At 35.4% G+C, this 18579-nt stretch overlaps 2 protein-coding genes across 2 annotated transcripts; one reads left to right on the forward strand and one right to left on the reverse strand.

Annotated features, from left to right (window-relative positions):
• Window positions 1-200: 200 nt before the first annotated feature.
• LOC110462228 (transmembrane protein 115-like) lies at window positions 201-6124 on the reverse strand. The gene is made up of 3 exons (XM_021516102.1): window positions 5133-6124; window positions 4397-4567; window positions 201-3463 (listed from the first exon to the last, which is right to left on the reverse strand). The coding sequence occupies exons 1-3, from the start codon at window positions 5849-5851 to the stop codon at window positions 3253-3255; spliced, it is 1101 nt and encodes a 366-aa protein (XP_021371777.1). The 5' UTR covers window positions 5852-6124; the 3' UTR covers window positions 201-3252.
• Window positions 6125-7874: 1750 nt separating this feature from the next.
• LOC110462230 (ras-related protein Rab-7L1-like) lies at window positions 7875-16732 on the forward strand. Its single transcript, XM_021516104.1, has 6 exons — window positions 7875-8011; window positions 12989-13296; window positions 14777-14848; window positions 15189-15370; window positions 16133-16254; window positions 16576-16732. The coding sequence occupies exons 2-6, from the start codon at window positions 13179-13181 to the stop codon at window positions 16715-16717; spliced, it is 636 nt and encodes a 211-aa protein (XP_021371779.1). The 5' UTR covers window positions 7875-8011; window positions 12989-13178; the 3' UTR covers window positions 16718-16732.
• The last annotated feature ends 1847 nt before the right edge of the window (window positions 16733-18579 follow it).

Below are 18579 nucleotides of genomic sequence, written 5' to 3' on the forward strand. Positions count from 1 at the left end.
CCAATGCAAATTTAAGAATCAATCGCACCTTTAGTTAAAAGAGTTGAAAAAGAAGAGAAATTTTAACATTTTTCATGAAATCTGCATAAAAGGGTGTATCACAGGGTGTCGTTCTAACCCCACAAACTTTTTGTTTTCCCTGGAAACATATTTATTTTTTTTATTGCAAAAAAGGGTAGTCATTTTCATTTTTATTTTTTTTTAAATATTATGTCTAAAATATTCATTATCATATCGTTCTCAGATAAATTCAAAAAAAAATTATATGCATTTTTTTGCGGGTACCTTGAGGACTTAAAAAGGGCTTTTTTTTTTCCAGTTTTCGGACTTCAACGGGAGGTAACTCTTTCAAAGAATATTTTTAACAATAGCTCAGAAACCTATTCTCAAATTTAAATATTTTGTTAGGTACACCCCAAAGAACAATATATGCGAAATTAAAAAAAAATCATTGACTAGATTTTTGTTTGCCTCTTGTGTCCTTCTCCTCCTTAATTGTGTAGTATTTTGAAAAATGAACAAAACATGAAAATAAACTTTTCTAAAATATTGAGATACAGAAATATATCATTTTTATATTGCAATGCAATGCAGTATTACAGTGTATTACTAGATAACAGTTTACCAAAATACTGTGACATCCCTAACCTTTCATCCCGCTGAGAGCAATTCTACAACTTAGTTATACACTACTCAATATCTGGATTAATTATAAATGCAATTAAATATATGTAGTACAGAAGGCCCTCCATATAAATCTGTATGTACAACGCATACCCTTACAATAACTACTGACTTAGAAGCCCATGTCCTCTGGCCATGATTTTTCACACATTAACACTCTCTTTTACTGAATCTTTACATTTAGCTAATCGATTTCTTTCTTTTTATAGGTTCTTTTGTACCATGTCAAAACACAATCAGTTTTGGCCCCAAAATCTTAAGTATGCAATTTAAGGTATCAACAAATGCAGGGACAGGTAAAGATAAAGCTGGCTAGCACCAGACTTAATGACTACAGATAAATAGGTAAAAATACTATAAGAAAAGCAAACAAAATCACAAGCTTGACCACATCCTATTTTGGCTGATGACTTACTGCTTACTTTAGTCTTTCAGTATATGATCTGTACATGTACCTACATGCAGTACCTTAACCTCCAATACTTTATACACCCTCTATTCAAGGTTTTGTACATCCTCATTACCATGTTTGTGCTTACATGCTATTTCATTGGATGAATGTATACCTTTCACAAAACGTGGACTGTATGACGAAAAAATTGAGTTACATAATACATACACAAAGTGAATTTTACTAACATGTAATAGTACTGGGCAGTGGACTCACTTGATTTTAACTGGATGTAAATTGTATCAACTTATTTATAAAAGAAATTCATGACTTTCCCTTTTTCAAAAGATCATATGAAAAAATTAAAACTGGATACACTCCAGATAAACCACTATTGTATTAGCCCATACCTGTACATGCATATGCAGACAAGCTATATACAGCATACAATGCTTAATACAGTAACCATGGCAAAGAAAATTTACCTGACGGAAAATATATAAAATAAAAACCTCAAATGATCAATAATCTGTAATGTATTATGTTATGATTAAATAGTGTTTTGAGTATTGAAAGTATTACATGTAGTGTAATTACAAGCCAGGATTTCACAAAAATAGAAACCAGGGAACATTATCAGGAATATTGTCATGCCAAGGGAGGTAACCGGCCACAGTTTAAACGAATGTGAAGAAATTCCTTAACTGAAGTCTTTCCATTGGACAGCATTTTTGAAGTAAAGGAAATTTCCTTAACTTGTTTTTCTTTATATCAATCAATATTTTCCTATGGAGGTTTCCTTAAACCAAATAACGATTCATAAAACTGGGGCCTGTATTTTTGTGTGAAATATTACTCTGTTTTCGACAGAAAATATATAGAAAAATATTCCAGAAAAACACTAGTCTAGTTTGATCACTGACCACGGTCAAGCAATTCTAGATACAATATTATACACTTATACAAACCATATAATAACCAATTGCAACATTGCTATCATACATGCAACTTAGTAGCGCTAGTCTGCAAAGCCCAGGGTTCGACACCAACACTAGTGTTCTAATCCGACAAGTAGATTTCTTCAAGGACTTGTGAATCAACAAACTTAACTATTCCTATATGGCCTTGTGAACAAATATTTTATTGCAATATTATTTGATAGATAGGGTAGATTATAAAACAAAAACAATTCCTTTGGAAAAACTGCTTAAAATACAGGTATACTGCATGACATTGTCAATTTTTTTCTAAAACATCACCATGACCTCATGGCAGTAGTTATTTTGAGTCTCCTGCAGTTTATGTCTTTTTGTGTTTTATGCTGGAGATATTTCCTTGAGGAAATTTTGGACTAGTTACATTGATGTATAGGACTAGTAAATAATCTATTCAACTAGTCCTGTGGACTACCAAGTGAAAATAGTTAGGTGTCTAACCCTGATAGCAGGTCTGGTGTACAGGATGTGGGACTACCTAGGTACAGTTGTGAAGTACAAACGTAGTTTGTTATATTTCAATGGCAAGGAAGATAACTTAACTTTCCTGAAACATTCAAACTATGCCATGTTGTTAAAGGCTGAAAAACTGTTAAAACACCTCCTTATAGCCTAGTGAAGAACATTTTTGGTCATTTGTTTTATAAAGTTTTCATTTCTGCTGTCTTAAATAAAGAGAAAAATCCAAAATTTCATAGTCAACATAAATTATCACATAATTAATTCCATTTTTATACAAACATAACACTTAAATAAATAAAGTTAAATCTCCTTTATAAACATTAAATAATCTATCCATCAATGTTTGGCTTCATAAGCCACACCAAGTTTTCCATCATCTGTGTAACACTGTTTAACACAGGGAATAGCAATGGATTATATGGAATAGAATCGAACCACAACATGCAATATTATATGTATCTATTTCTGGTTCAAATTTTCAAAAATTGTGGGTTTTATGAATTTACAGTAAAAGTAAAACATTTGTGATAAAGTCACATTGTCCCTAAAACGTCAAATTTTTGCTGGATTTTAAGTCTTCATAAAAAAATGTCAAACACAGACAAAGTTTACAGAAATCAAGGTTTCACTTTGTATATTACATTTAAGTGAGAAATAAGGTTCAACCACTAATGATAGTAATAGTATTTCCCAACACAAGCTGACATTTTGCTGTGTCCCTCAGCTTTCTGTGTTGGTGGATGGCTGTGCTACCTGCTTCTGTTCTTGTTGTGTGTCTGGTAGTTTGGCAATAGGTTTCCCAAGACTTTCTTTTGCTGGGGAGGCACTACTCTCTGGAGAAGCCTTGCCATCCTCATCTACCAAAGATGGCCAGCTGGCAGGCTGTTCCGACTTGTTCATTCTCTCGTTCAGAGCCTTGAGTGCCACTTGTCTGTAACAATGTCATATTATATCAGCAATATAAATATTGAAAATAAACAAGCTCATTGCCATGATCTTCAATTGCTATTTATTAACAATTTCACCAATGACAGCATACTAAATACAGCTAATGAATGATTTACTTAATGCTTTGAAAACCAGTATGGACTAAATCTGACAAGGGGAGATAAGCTAGCATTCCCCCTCATTAATCTGATATTTTACAGACTTAAATTATTTTAATACTCAAGAAATGGTTCTCTTATACTGGAAGTAAACAATAAAAATTATAAAATCTTTTTTATTCAAAACAAAAAATAGGGTTGAATCATTTATGTTTAGTGACCTGAGCAATGTTCTTGTGCCATTTTGTGAGTGTGACTTACTATCTTCAGTCCATGTCTATGCTAGACTATGTTGGTGTGAATAACCATCTCTATTTAGTATTCTGTTCATGTCAGACATTGGATATAAATGACTAAAAATCTGTGTTATTTTTTAATTTACAAGGCTGTGTGTTTCTCACAGTCTCTGATCAGGTCCTGTCTGTTCAAAGCTCTTGTAATACTTGTACCATCTGCATCCCACTTCCTGATCTGTGCGAGGCTGTGGGTGTGCGAGGCTGTGGGTGTGCAAGGCTGTGGGTGTGCGAGGCTGTGTGTGTGCGAGGCTGTGGGTGTGCGAGTCCTGTCTGGTGCCAGACTGTGTGCTACATGCAACCCTTTTCCAGTGTCCTATCTAGATATGTGAAAGGATGTGTGCATGTTTGACTTACCATTAGTGTTTCGTGTCTGCATGCTTAACTTATTCACCCCTTGAATTTCATAATGAACTAATCCAACTTTTGAATTGGAAGGGTTCAAATGGGTCTTCACTCTTCAGGGGTTAATGAGTTAACAATACATAATGTATTTTGTTGTCCTGATCTGCATGTGTGACTTACCTCCTACGATCAGCATCCTGGTCAGTTCCAGGTAAGGTGATGGTGATGGTGGAGGGGGAGCTGACATCATACTTTCTCTGTGGCTTTTTACAAATCTTTACCTTCACAAGGGCCAGGAAAACAGTGTTTGAAAACATAGCAACAAAGGGTTGAAGCTGACCTGGGAAGAAGCTGAAACAGAAGAGGAGTAACTGTACATTTATGCATATAAGTTTATGATATTAATTTAACCTGAGAAAAATGTATATGTGTTGACTCAGGACACGGCCCATATCAGTGTTATATCTACATTTTCACAAAGTAAGTAATTTCTAAGATCAAATTTCCGGAAAGCAGTGAGTCGTTCTTTGTAACACTCATAAACTAACAAGGCTAACAGTTCCCTATTTGACTGGTTCAAAAACTGACCAATCTCAAGGCTGATATGCAGTGGTGTCTGTACTTTCAACGTTATAAAAGAGCTACTCCAAGATCAATGCCAATCAATTTTACAGTTTTGAAATGACATGATTCACTTTTATCTGAATTCAAATTATTAATCTGAGATCTCAGGAATACATTTTCTTTTAAAGTTTCCATGCTAATTCCACGATGGTACACACACTTCAACAACTTTTATTGGATGGTTGTCAACTATTCTGATATGGAAAACTTGTCCTTATGGAGCAAATGGTGGAATACATACACTATGAATTGTTGAAGTATGATAAATGTTTACACCTGTCTGTTAATTTACCTTGGAAAACCAAAATTATCTGCCATGTCTCCTCTATTTCCATTCGTATGTTTCTGATAGAATCTCAAGTAGATCCAGCTGATAAGGATGCCATACCCAAACATGAAGGGATATGGTCCATCAAGCAACCCAGCCAGGCGCAGTGTAACCACCACAAACAACAGTAGTAAGGGGATGTGCGTGTTTCGGAGTTTTCCAAAAGGAGATGTAACGAGCACATGGTCTGGCATGACTTGTTTCACAGCCACTGCGAACCCTGCAATGTACCCAGCGAGTCCGTGGATGTACGTTTCAAACAAAAACTCTTCATTTTTTGACACAAGGTAAAATGCTAAGTATGAAAACGCTGTGACAACCGCTACTCCTGTATTTACGATCAAGAAGAACAAAAGCATGTCTAGAGCACCCCATAACGGTTCTAACAGTTTGCCACATAGAATAACCACAGCAATATCTACGAGAACATCCCAGAAATGGACTTCAATAAAGGCGTGTGTCAAGAATGTCCAAAACCAGAAGTTCGGTGGAATAACGTAACCCGGTGTTACTGCTACATAAGGTATGACTGACTGAGCAAAAGTTAAAAAGTATCCACATGTTACTGCGACTCCTACGGCTTTAACAACGACACTGCTGTTTCCCACAGCAATCGAAAGATGCTGTCGCAAAAGCGACAAGTTAGTCTGCGCCATGGACGTCGCCATCTTGACGGAAGTCATATGACGTCACACCTTGACAGCACACACATCAACAAATCCACGTGGCCCCTTGATACACAGGGTTTTGGTGATATTGGTTGAAAAAAACTGAGAGGCGACAGGTTAAAAGGCATATTTATCAGTTATGTTAAGAAACGCTGGGAAGAGCATTTTGGAGTAAGTAAGACCACGGACTTAGATAACTTAATCTAATTCCGTGGACAAAATATGCCTCCGAACGGATAATTTTATACTTATTTTTCCAAATAATGAGACATAACCCTGTGCATATACTGTTATTGTGATGATCCTACATTCAGACTGCTGGCGGAAGACCTTAAAAAATAAACATAAACATAGAGGCGATACATGAATAACTAGGATGAGAAAATAATTATGATGGAAGAAATAAACCAGGGATGTGTAGTGGACCACTACACATCCCTGAATAAACGTACTGCAAATGCTGTTTCGCGCGAGTTAATAATTTCCAACATTTGTTAACCCCTAGTTATATATTCCACCATAATGATTAAAATATTGCAGTTTTCTCTTTCTTTTTGTTATTATTGAAATGTAACGATATTTTTTTCTGCTTTATGCTATAATATATTTATTGTAATAGAGCAGAGTCTATAGGTTTATATATTACAGTGTAATATACGTATCTAGGCAGAGAATATATTTTTTCAGTTCCTCTGCAAAGATTTACTTGTCTTTACTATACCACATAATTAAAAAAGACTGTAAGAGTCTGTGATCTGTCGCTCTCCCCTGTAACCCAAAGAAGAACCCGCAGGAATTAAGCGGCTAATGTTGTAACCATATGGAGACTCAGACCATTTAAATTTTTCTCCAAGAGTTTTTTTCCCAATTGTAACAGATGTTGCATGCTTTTAAGACGTCATAATTATGATGATTCCAGCGCGGGTCGAACTTACCTTACAGGCTTGTCCAATGGCGGAGGTCGTTCGGCCATCTAATCTTCCGACAGAAAAAAGTTGAATAATTCTTCAAATACGGACGTGCATGTTTGCCATTTTGTTATAATTTTCTGTAAGGCATGGAATTTCTCTTCCAATATATACACATGAATTTCACTGACAAATGCCATTAAATTTGTTAAATATACTTCCAACCGGTATACGTGATGTACATTAATGTCTATGATTTGATTGTTGCTTAATTTGTAATTGAAGAAACGTTCTTTATTTTTCCAGTTATTATCTAGCTTATTTCTAGAAGAATCAACATTAAGTGCTGATACGACACCACGGTTCTGGTACCTTTCATTCTGGTCTGATTGAATTTTTCCCCCCAAGCATATTTATTTATCGCTTGGGGAATATGTTTTTGGTATGGACTTTAATAAAAAAAAAAATGGGCCGAAGTTGCCCCGGTCTCCCGGCCCTATCGTGGACTTATAGATACATCAGGGGCGTTTAACGTCAGTAATTAACGCATACGTCTTGGATAGTCATTATCATACCATATGAATTAACGTATACATAATCTAACATTCCGTGGCTGTACCGAGAGAGATACTATGACAATCCGATGGCGTCTGTTATCTCTTCAATATAACCAGAGATGTACAGATATACGTATATATACTACTTTATGTGTCTCTGATATAACCAAAATAAAGAAAGATTATTACAACCGAACCCGCTCTCCCCTACCGACCGTGTAACCACGATCAGCGGCCAATAAAGCAAATATACAATTTAATTGTCATATTAAAATGTATCATGAAATGAAAATTAAATGCACGAAAAAAAAAATATGTCATTTTCTTTTTTTCCGCTTGGAAGTGTCCCGTTTTGTATACAACTCTTTTAAGTCTTGTAACCAAAGTTGTGCACTTTCTGTCGTTCATCTTTTGGTAAGCGGTGCGGGTGAAGAGGCAACCTTGCAAATGTGTGATGGAGCGTAGCGTAGTGTGAGTCAACCGAGGTTTACCGATTAGAAAAATAGACGATCTAATCGAACGCGACTCGGCATTTGTTACTTCCGGCTTTATCACATGACCAAAAACAAATCATGTGACACGTGAAATTTGTTTATGATGGCTATCACATGTGACCTGCTTCGTGCTACTTACAGTACTGTTTTTTTTATGTGAACCGATGATCCGGCGGTGCGGCTGTCATCTCTTGCACTCTTAACTTACAGTGTGATGTAAGTATGTAGGTACTAACAGAAGATTTGAAACAAGGACGTAAACAACTATAGGTGAATTAGAACGACGATGTAACGTTCGTTAGTGCTATAAAAAAGGTAAAGATGTTTTAATATACAGATATAGGATCTATGAACTGATAATTATGGATTTGTAACTCTACTCTTCCTAGCATAACGTTAAAATGATTGACACAGTCTGCTTCTTTACTGGTGCAAGAGTGTTGTGGGTTTCAACTTTGTATTATATTCAGCTACATCGGATCTAATGAGACTAAATTAAGTTATTTTGACAAGATAATTTTGTGAAAGGACCTGTATTTTGAATTTGTATTTAGATTTGCTAAATTATAATGCCATTGTCATGGGCCTTCCTAACAGCATGACTCAGAATGATATCTCATAGGTAGGACATCAATGGAAAGCCTATGGCTTGTGATGATGTTATTTATCTGCATTTCATTAATTGATTGGTTAATGATGGAGTGCGCGAAGAATGGCATACATTGTATGACATTAAATATATCTAGACGTCTAGTGTAGTCTAATTTTCACAATAGTATTAATTATTATTTACACATCGTAGATTAAGGACGGATACAATTTGTGTGCATGATCTTTCCAGTGCACGTTTACCTATTTTTAAAACTATTCAAACTAATGACATTAACCACTTCAGCTGATAAATAGTTCCAGTTTGTCACTACACGATTGCTGAAAATGTTCTTGGTGGTGTTTAGGCGGCATTGTTTCTTAAAGAGCTTTAACTGGTGACCTCTAGTTGCCGGATAGGTGGATTCTGTAAATAATTTAGACTTGTCTGCATCGTCCACACCACTCAGAATTTTGTACACTTGAATCATATCAGACTGTAGTCTTCTATATTCAAGTGTGGGCAGTCCTAGTCGTTTTAGTCAATCTGGGTAAGGTAAGTCTTGCAGTGTAATTAGTCTTTTAGTTGCCCATCGCTGTATGCTTTCCAGTGAATGTATGTCTTTCTTTAGGAGGGGTGACCATATTGTGGAGCAGTACTCAATATGAGGTCTGACAAGTGATTTATATAGTAATAGGAATGTTGATTGATTTAGAAATGTAAATGTTCTAAAAATAATTCCTAACATCCTGTTTCCTTTGAAGACGGCTGCAGACACATGTTCGCTAAATTTGAGCTGTTTGTCGAATGTCACTGATAATGACTGATGCTCTTTAATTGTAGTAAATTCAAAATGTTTTCAAAATTATTTCTTTAATTTGCAAAAAGAGGTTTGTATGAATTTGGAATCTCAAGGAGAAATGATTTTCAAGGTCCCATAGATAGAGGTTGATGCACTACATGCAGACATTGGTTCATGCATTCATGAACCACCTCAGTGGGTCTGTCCCTGAGACACATTTGTTTGGTTTAAGAATATAATTTATTACGATCTGACATCATTGTGTCGTATAAAAAATAAATCTACTAAGTATACTACATAACCAAAACATTATCAACAGGAATGATAAATGACACAGGACCAGAAAATTTGCTGTCAATAAAATATATTTGCCTAAGCACCTGCTATTAGCCTATTAAGCCCATAGGGTTCCAGTGATTTTAGTACCCTGAAATAAATTGATTTAGAATTTTGTACACAAATGTATATATACAATACTTCTTAAATTTTATTATAAACTTAAACCTTTGTTGTGATATTAATAAGTAACCAAATAACCAACATAAGAGCCACCAAAATAACTATTAAAACATCATAGTAGAAAGCCATGTGACTAAAAAAATATAATGAGGCAAATACAATATCACTTAGTGATTTAAACTATGAAAGCCATCTTATGATGTGTATATACAATTGTTTATCTTATAAGGAAAGGGCGTTAATAATGTTCATGTAACTTGTGCCCAATCCTCTTGCATTTTTTGGCAATAAAATATGTTTAAACAAATAAACAATATCACTGCTGGCATGATCTTATGTGAAGCCTGTGTCGTAACAGCCTCTCCAAATCATCAATTATACCCGTTAGGGATACTTTGGGGACTTACATATCAAGGGTTTGATTTTTAATTAGTCACGCTCTTGGAAAATCCTGGACTTTGAGAGCATGCAGTAGGCCATTTTCAGCAATTTTTAGTCAATATCAAAATTAAGAGGGGTCATTCTATGTAAAATTTAAAGAAAATTGGAACATGGAGGGGCCAATTTCAGTTTTGAGGGATCAATGGCCCCCTCAAGGATTATGCTGCATTTTAGCATTAAAAAGGTTGTTTGTGGGAGTTTATTTTTCATACCGAACAGCGATGAAGTATCAACATAGCAACGAGGTGATTATATATTTAATTTGTTCTGTTTCACTCAATCTCTGGATATATTCAATTTTTTTGTAAAAACTACATGCATTATCAAAAAAAAAATTTTTTTTAATGAAAGTCAATCATTTAATATTTACTACTGACAATGCTATCATGATAAGATATTTTAGGTTAAAGCTATTATCAGTATACTGATATGACCAGGAAATCCATGACCATTGTTAAAAAAGGGTTATGCATACATGAGCTAGCATGATAAGAAAAGTATATTCATGATCAGATTCAGTACATGATGAAATACATCTGTCGTTGAATAATTGTAACTTTGTAAAAGAAATATTCAAATATTATTCCTCAGTTTTAGACAACTTATAATTCAGTCCATTGTCCATAAATACATTTTGTTGAACAACATTAAAATAACAATTACCATATGCATCAAAGATGGACACTGTTTGGTAATATTTCCCTTTTTCATCAGAATATTAAGCATTATGCCTATTATTGATGGTATTTCTAAGTATTTAGATTCCATTATACTCCAGAGAAAGAAAGAAAAATATAATATTCATTAAGTCATTAACAAACTCAGTTCCGCTATGGTATAGACTTCTAATTAGATTGAGGACAATCAGTTGGACTCGATGTTTGAGCGGAGAGTATCAATTAATCCATGTATGGTATAAAACAGTAACATTCAAGTTAAATTTGCTTGTAGTATTTCTCTCAGTTTTTATCAAGATACATTTATTTTTAATGAAGGCAGGATAAGGTTAATCTAATGGGTAGATGAATGGACAGACACTCATGGCACTGATACCCTGATGTACATGACATGGTATCGTGTGTTGAGTTTCTTTGGTTTGTTATTAGCCAGAGTTTTCTCTGACCTCGACACCTGGCAGGCTCAGACATTTTGACAGATAGATTCTGGTGTGGCTCAAAATGTCTAAGTCTGGTGTCAGAGCCAGAGGAAACTCGGTCTAGGTTTGTTTTGTGCATGTGCTTGTGTGCTGGAGGCATATAAAAAAGGGTCTGTTTTCTGGTGGGAATGTGCTTCAAACGGCCGGGCATCATTTTTCCAAAGTGTCACATCACTTGAATGTATCAGCACAGACACTGTAGCACCCACCTCAGACGTTTTATACTCTATCTGCGATATGGAAGATTCATGGAGAAGAGGGAAAATCTCTCTTTGAAAGTCCATCACACAAGGACTGCAGGGATTGAAAGTTGAACGTTTGCATGGAAGGACTCGATTGTTAAGCCACTCGGCCAAATCCGGTCCAAGTGAACTGAGCCAGTGAAGTTTCCAATAACTCCCACAAATCCGGTCCAAGTGAACTGAGCCAGTGAAGTTTCCAATAACTCCCATAAATCCAGTCCAAGTGAACTGAGCCAGTGAAGTTTCCAATAACTCCCACAACTCCGGTCCAAGTGAACTGAGCCAGTGAAGTTTCCAATAACTCCCACAACTCCGGTCCAAGTGAACTGAGCCAGTGAAGTTTCCAATAACTCCCACACCAGTACTGTTACCAGCAGCTACTCCTGAAATTCAGTCTAAAGAAGAAGGATGAAGCATCTTGCATCAGAACTATAACTGCTTGTGGCAAATTTTAAATTGTACCTAGGATTAAGGTCGCCTTCTAGCTTCAAGCTAGAGGGAATTTCCCTTTTCCGACTAGGAATCTGGAGATCACAGGTTCGTTCTCTGGTGGAAGCACACTATTCTCTTTCCTGTTACACTGCTTAGATTGTTATTTTACATCTTTTAACACGTTCAAAATTACCATTGATTTATCAGAAATCAAAGAGAATTGGGAGTAAAAAGAAGCATCTTTTCAAATGTGTCCATCCGGTCATCTGCCCTTTACCTTATCCTGCTTTTGTTAATAAATATATCTTGAAATAAATACTCCATACAAATATGAATGTAAGATATAAAAATAATGTTCGCTGATCATGAATATTCTGTACAAGTAACTACACAAGCCATAAATTACTATTCTGTTGAAAGGTTTTCTATGTTAATCATCCTCTGTGGAGCATATATAAATTTCCAATCTGATAACAAAAAAAATCCATTCACCATACTAGTCTAAACATGAGTTCTCTCCAAAATAGAAAGGTAATCATTATGAAGGTTTTTGTATCGTTGGACGTATCATGATCATATCAGAAAAATGTTAATGCTTGGTTGGTTTACACTGTAATGGCGTGGATTTTGAGGACACATGGTTTACTTGGGTTATTCTACTCATTTATATCTTTATTGATATCACACAAATGTGTGACAGTCACATTTTTGGAGAAAAAAAACGTTTTTTATCTAACCCATATGTAAATATTTTGGTTCATGTCACGGGAACATATATCACGTTTTGTGGTAAATCAGGTGATGGTAGGAACAATGATTGTCAAAAATGTTAGTCAGTGCAGACTCTAATTATAGAAACAGAATCAAATTTTTGAATGGTCATACTTTTGCATGATCATGAGGTTGGAATTAGCATTGATTTTATTACCTACAAAAGATTTGGATCCAGAATATTTCTGTACTGGCGAAAACAATGGTGTGTTTAGCATACTACACTTCAAATACTACTGTTCTTGGGTGTCATGGATAATGTTATGTAATTCTTTAACGATTTATCTTTTTTTCATTTCAGAATCTGGGAATTATTAAACCAAGCTGACATACCGACGACTAGTCCTTAGATTTCTTGGATGAAATAATGAACTATTTAGTTAAAACTAATTTAGCAGTGCGATACATGTTTTTACAAAGGAAGTGAGACCTTATGTTGACAAGTCAATGTTGAACCAAAGTACAACATAAATGTAAAAGTAGCAACAGTCATGACTGAGATTCTGTTCAAGATAATTATCATAGGCGACCCAACGGTGGGGAAGACCTCGTTTGTACAGCGGTACGTCAACGATTCCTACCGTCGGGACTACAAGATGACCATTGGAGGTAAGCACTAAGTACCATTATATAGAAGCCCTCAACTCATTCAGCCCTGAAATTTCATAATGAACTATTCCAACAGTTGAATTGGAAGAGTTAAAATGTGTCTTCAGGGATGAATGAGTTAATGGCTGTTTCAACGCAACAAGGGGCCGGGTTTTATTGTTAAACTCTGTTCACAAGGACTGAAATTTAACTGCTTATGCTATGTTGCAGCATTCGTCACTCGACGTCAACTATTTTTCTTTAAATAAGTTCTTTTAAATAACCAAACGCCATATGGTGATGTTGTTTTGCCAGTATATTGCAATTAAGAGTTATCAATATGAATGAAAAGAATTACCTGGGCCTCTATTACAGGCTTAGGGGTCAAATATTCTTTAATTTTTAAACAACTTCTTCTGAAAAACCAAGGGGCAAAAGGTTATCATATTATTACCTTAGTAATAGGCAATAGCTATGATGGATGACTATCATGTTTGTTCTAATGAATAACCTTGAGCCATTTTCAAAGTTGCATGATTCAAATGTGCTAAAAGTGAAACATTTTAATGATTGTCTGAATGAGAAGCAGGTGTTGTGAAGTAATTACAGTATCTGTCTGTCATTCTGCTTGCCTGTCTGTCCATCCACACTTTCGTTTACTGTAACTATATATTGTAATCTAAAAAACTAGTTTTGGAATTTGTTTTTGAAATCTGATGTGGTGATAAGCTGTGATATGTAGGAGTTAAAACAGTTTCTAAGGTCAAGGTTACTGTTACCGCAAATAGAATGTGGGGGTATAGTTAGGCATATGGTGGGCCTGTATTATAATGCTGACCTGTGGCTGTCTAATTGGCAGTAGTACAGTAGAATGAAGTTCTATTGTCAGTTTGCTCAATCAATAACATTTACTCACTTTCAACATGGTAGAGGTTAAATGACTCCTGATTTTGGACCCTTAAATTGAGCATTCCCTTTTCAACCAGTGAATTTTCTAAACAGCAGGCCCCCGGGCAGTCCTATTTTTTAGGATCTCATGATTTTAACTGAAGGAACAGCTCAAACAATGCAATTTAAAAGTGTTATTTTTCCCTAGAGTGTACATACACGCATTTTATTTATGCATTAAATTCTGAACACAAGTACATATATATACGTAACCTCCCCCATGGAAATCTAAAAAAGAATTGGCAGGTATGAAATATGTGAAAACATTATAAACCTGTAGTGTTAGCTTGCTTTATATTCACTTATGAAAATAAATTTGTCCTTGACCTACTTTGAAGGTCACAGATAGGAGTTGTGCTTGCCAACAGCATTAAATAACAAGTGAGCAATCTGGCCAGTTAAGCCCGAGTCTAATACTTATTTTTCAACCCAAGTTTAGTTGAGTTATATCAACTGCACACAACAGCTTTTCCTAGGAGTGCTTTATAGAAAAGACAAACTAGTTTGATTCTGTAAGAGATACATGTATAAAACAATGTGCTTGTATTTCCAGTTGACTTTGCCCTGAAGGTCGTGAAGTGGTCAGATACACAAACGATCAAGCTACAGATATGGGATATAGCAGGTATATACATATATAGTTTATTGGACTATGTTTTAATGATTTTATTGAGTATATGATTTAAAACACTGTGTTTTAAGTTTTTGTAGAATTTGAGATAATGCAGGATCACCTTATGTTTTAAGTAATCTGTTACCTGTTGTAGTATTGAATTCTGATTAGCTGCAGGTAAAACAAGGAGCTCTATAATTATTACTGTAAAAGAAATTGGGTGTTAACCAGTTAGCAGAACGGTGAAGAATAAAGATATACAGACATACAAATACATTGTTGGAAGTTGTGATACATGCAGTTTATAATGGATTGAATCTAGTTATTCCTTCAAAATGATTGAAATTTGCAGGGCAGGAGAGATTTACTTCAATGACCAGAGTGTATTACAAAGATGCCCATGCCTGTATTATAATGTTTGACCTCACACAAAAGTCAACATTTCAAAATGCTGTCAAATGGAAAAAAGACCTTGATGCCAAATGTTCACTGCCTGATGGTTCCACTGTGCCATGCTTACTTCTGGCTAACAAGGTAAATAATATGTAATTCCAGCATAGGCAGAGATCAGATTGATACCCTTATTCTGAAGAATCTTTTTCAAAATCAAAGGAATTTTGCAAAATACATATGTTTACCTAAAATATTATTGTCAAAATGTGTAATTTTTCCAATATTAAAAATGAAAATAAAGATATGATCAAGTGGAAACAGAAATTATACCATGTAATGATATATGCACTGTGTTACACAATGATATTCAATTATAGCCTTTGACTGAGGTCGATACCTTGATTTATCGACCCGAGAAAAGATATATTGACAGAGGACGCAGTCCGAGGTCAATATATCTTTTCTCGGGTCGATAAATCCAGGTATTGACCAAAGTCAAAGGCTACAATTGTTTTATTGTTTTCAAAACAGTTATGTTAGCAATCTGAAAAAAAACACAGCAAAAAGCAACGTAAGCGGGACGATAGGTTCGTTTGGAGACACGTCATTATTCTATTTTTAGAAACACACAGTCCTTCAACAAAAATCATGCGCTCAATATAAGTCAATATCGGTTTTTATCGGTGGACACGTGATTCACTTCTGGCCAATCACTTGTCGGGAATAATATGAAAAAATAATAAGTTTAATTATACCATGCTTTAAAATGTGTTACTGCATAATAGGATATGTTTTATAATACCATGTAGTAAATATATTTAATTATACCATAAAATAAAATGTTTAATGAACATTATGTAATAGAATATGTTTGACCTTGTGTAACCTTGTTTGACCTTTCAGTGTGACCTGAGCCACAGAGAGGTCGAGCAGAATGAGATTGAGGACATGTGTAAGGAACATGATTTTGTGGGATGGACAGAAACTTCGGTCAAGGAGGGCCTTATGATAGAGGAATCCATGAGGTAAACACCAACACAGACTCACACAGCAATTAATACGTTACTTGGAAACTGTGTATTCCAACCACATCAACATTCACACTAAAAAGAGTCCCATGGGTAATTGCCCATACTAGGACATCTGTAGTAACAGTTTATGTGACTGTTGATTGTACATGTGTAGATCAAATTATTATGCATGAAATAATTTCTGCCCGATTTTATTGAATTTATTTATCATTTATTTCAAAATTACTTAATTATCGTTAAAGTCTTTTGTTTCTAGCTGGGCGAATATAGAAAATAAAAACATTCCTATCAGTGATTTAATGATGAACATTGCAGGTTTCTGATGGAGGAGATGATGGCCAAACATTCTGAGTTGGACGGATTCTCAGAGTCGATGAAACAGTCTGTCAGTCCAGGTACAGTCCATCTCAAGTCTCAGACTGTACATATGAATGAAGAGTCTCGCTGCGGCTGCTGACCCTGGCTCAATTAGGGGTCACTAAGGTCATTGATGGTGGAGCCTTGTCTATGAACAATACCAATATATAAGTGCTGCAACAATATGACAAGGGGATATGTGAAGAATGCTGAATTGTAGCAGCTGTGTAGAGAGTGTAGGTGATCGTAACCCCTGGAAATCGAGGATGAGTGTTGTGTTGTAAGGTCAAAATCCTCGAACTATACCACCGTTAAGCTGTAAGGGATTTAAGCACCCAAATGGTATCACTGCTCAAGTCAATTGTTGCTACAATGAAAATGAAATGGAGACTGTATTTATCATTCTATAAAATCAGACCTTCTCGGAATTATTCTGTATCACTGGGTTTTGAGATTAAGTGTTACAATTTGCTTGTCACATTCCATTGCACAACGTTACTAGAGTATTGGTGAGAAAAGGTAAGAACACTAAGCGTTGTTTTAACACATGTACAAAGACATGGTGACTCTGCTCTCAAATCTCATAATCAAGGACGCCTCTAAGAGACTTTGGTTCAAATTCTAATTTGGAGTTTTATGCACAGAAGCAAGCTTGTATAGGTGCATGTGTATGGTAGTGACCAATATTAAATATTAAGGAGGGGAAAATGTAACAAGTCTGAACTGTGCTGATCACTGGTAACCGCTAAACTGACATGTGTATGTGTCCATAGTGTGGCCTTCTGGAGTCCAGAGTCTGTTTTTTTTACCAAAACCTGTTACAGTTTGGGTATTACACCTTCAAGATACTTCGACGGTTGATTATGTTATATGAAAATACAAGAAGAATGACTTATATGATAACATCAGTGTGTGAAAGGGTGTGCATGCGAGGCCATTACCTCCATTCTGAAACAATTCAGTAATTCAGTCATTGTTATTACTTTTCAGCGCTGGTTTTATTCATCAAGCACTATGTTTTAATTTTAGGGAAGATAAACTTACCCTGGTAAAGTGATTTTGAGTAGCCTGTCTTACCTGAAATCTGAATCACCTAGAAGCTTGTAAACTAGCCACACTGTGTATATTACTATGTAATTATAAATTGATCAATGCCTATTTAACTGTTCTGTCGACTCTGACCAAAACACCTGTCATGTCTTTAAAGAGTTTGCTTAAGATAGTTTTCATTGTAAATAGAAACTTTAACAGCTCACTAAGAAATGTGATACATTGTACTCAAAATAGGATTTTTTACATGCATGTTGTTAGGTTGAGTATAGAGCCAGTATTTATATTTTACAATGTTTCCCACCGATCTTGCAATTAATTAATCATCGATGAAAGGGATCTAACAACCAGCCTATGGCTTATGCAATTCATCAACATCAGAATTCAACAGAATTGTCAGGAAAAAAAGCCCTCCACCGCTGGGTTACAGGTTCAAGACCTATGTGGGGCAGTCGTCAGGCACTGGCCATTGGTCGGTGGTTTTTCCCAGGAACTCTGGCTTTCTCCCACCACCAAAACCTGGCACATCCTTAATTGATCAAGGCTGTTAATAAGGATGTAAAACACAAACAAATAAAGTTCAGAACTTCCGGGGTCTGGTGCACAAAGGACATGTGACTTGCTCTTCACCAAGATGGCCTCTGTTTATTAAGGTCTCCTTTGTGACCATTTGGGTTTTCTTTTGGTACTCCAGTTACTTACCTCATTAAAACACTCTGTGCCTTTAATTCTGGGTCAACAATTGTAATCAATAGCAGTTGAAAAAACCTACTTATGTCACATTTGTTGTAAAATTAATTTATTAATTTATACTTCCTTTTATTCAGTACATATAGAAAATGTCTCCAACCAGAAATCCAAAGAAAGAATGATTGTAATTTTGGAAGTTATGCTGAAATTTAAAAAAAAACG

The sequence above is a fragment of the Mizuhopecten yessoensis genome, unplaced genomic scaffold (genome assembly GCF_002113885.1).
Source record: "Mizuhopecten yessoensis strain PY_sf001 unplaced genomic scaffold, ASM211388v2 scaffold10765, whole genome shotgun sequence".
NCBI lineage: Eukaryota > Metazoa > Mollusca > Bivalvia > Pectinida > Pectinidae > Mizuhopecten > Mizuhopecten yessoensis.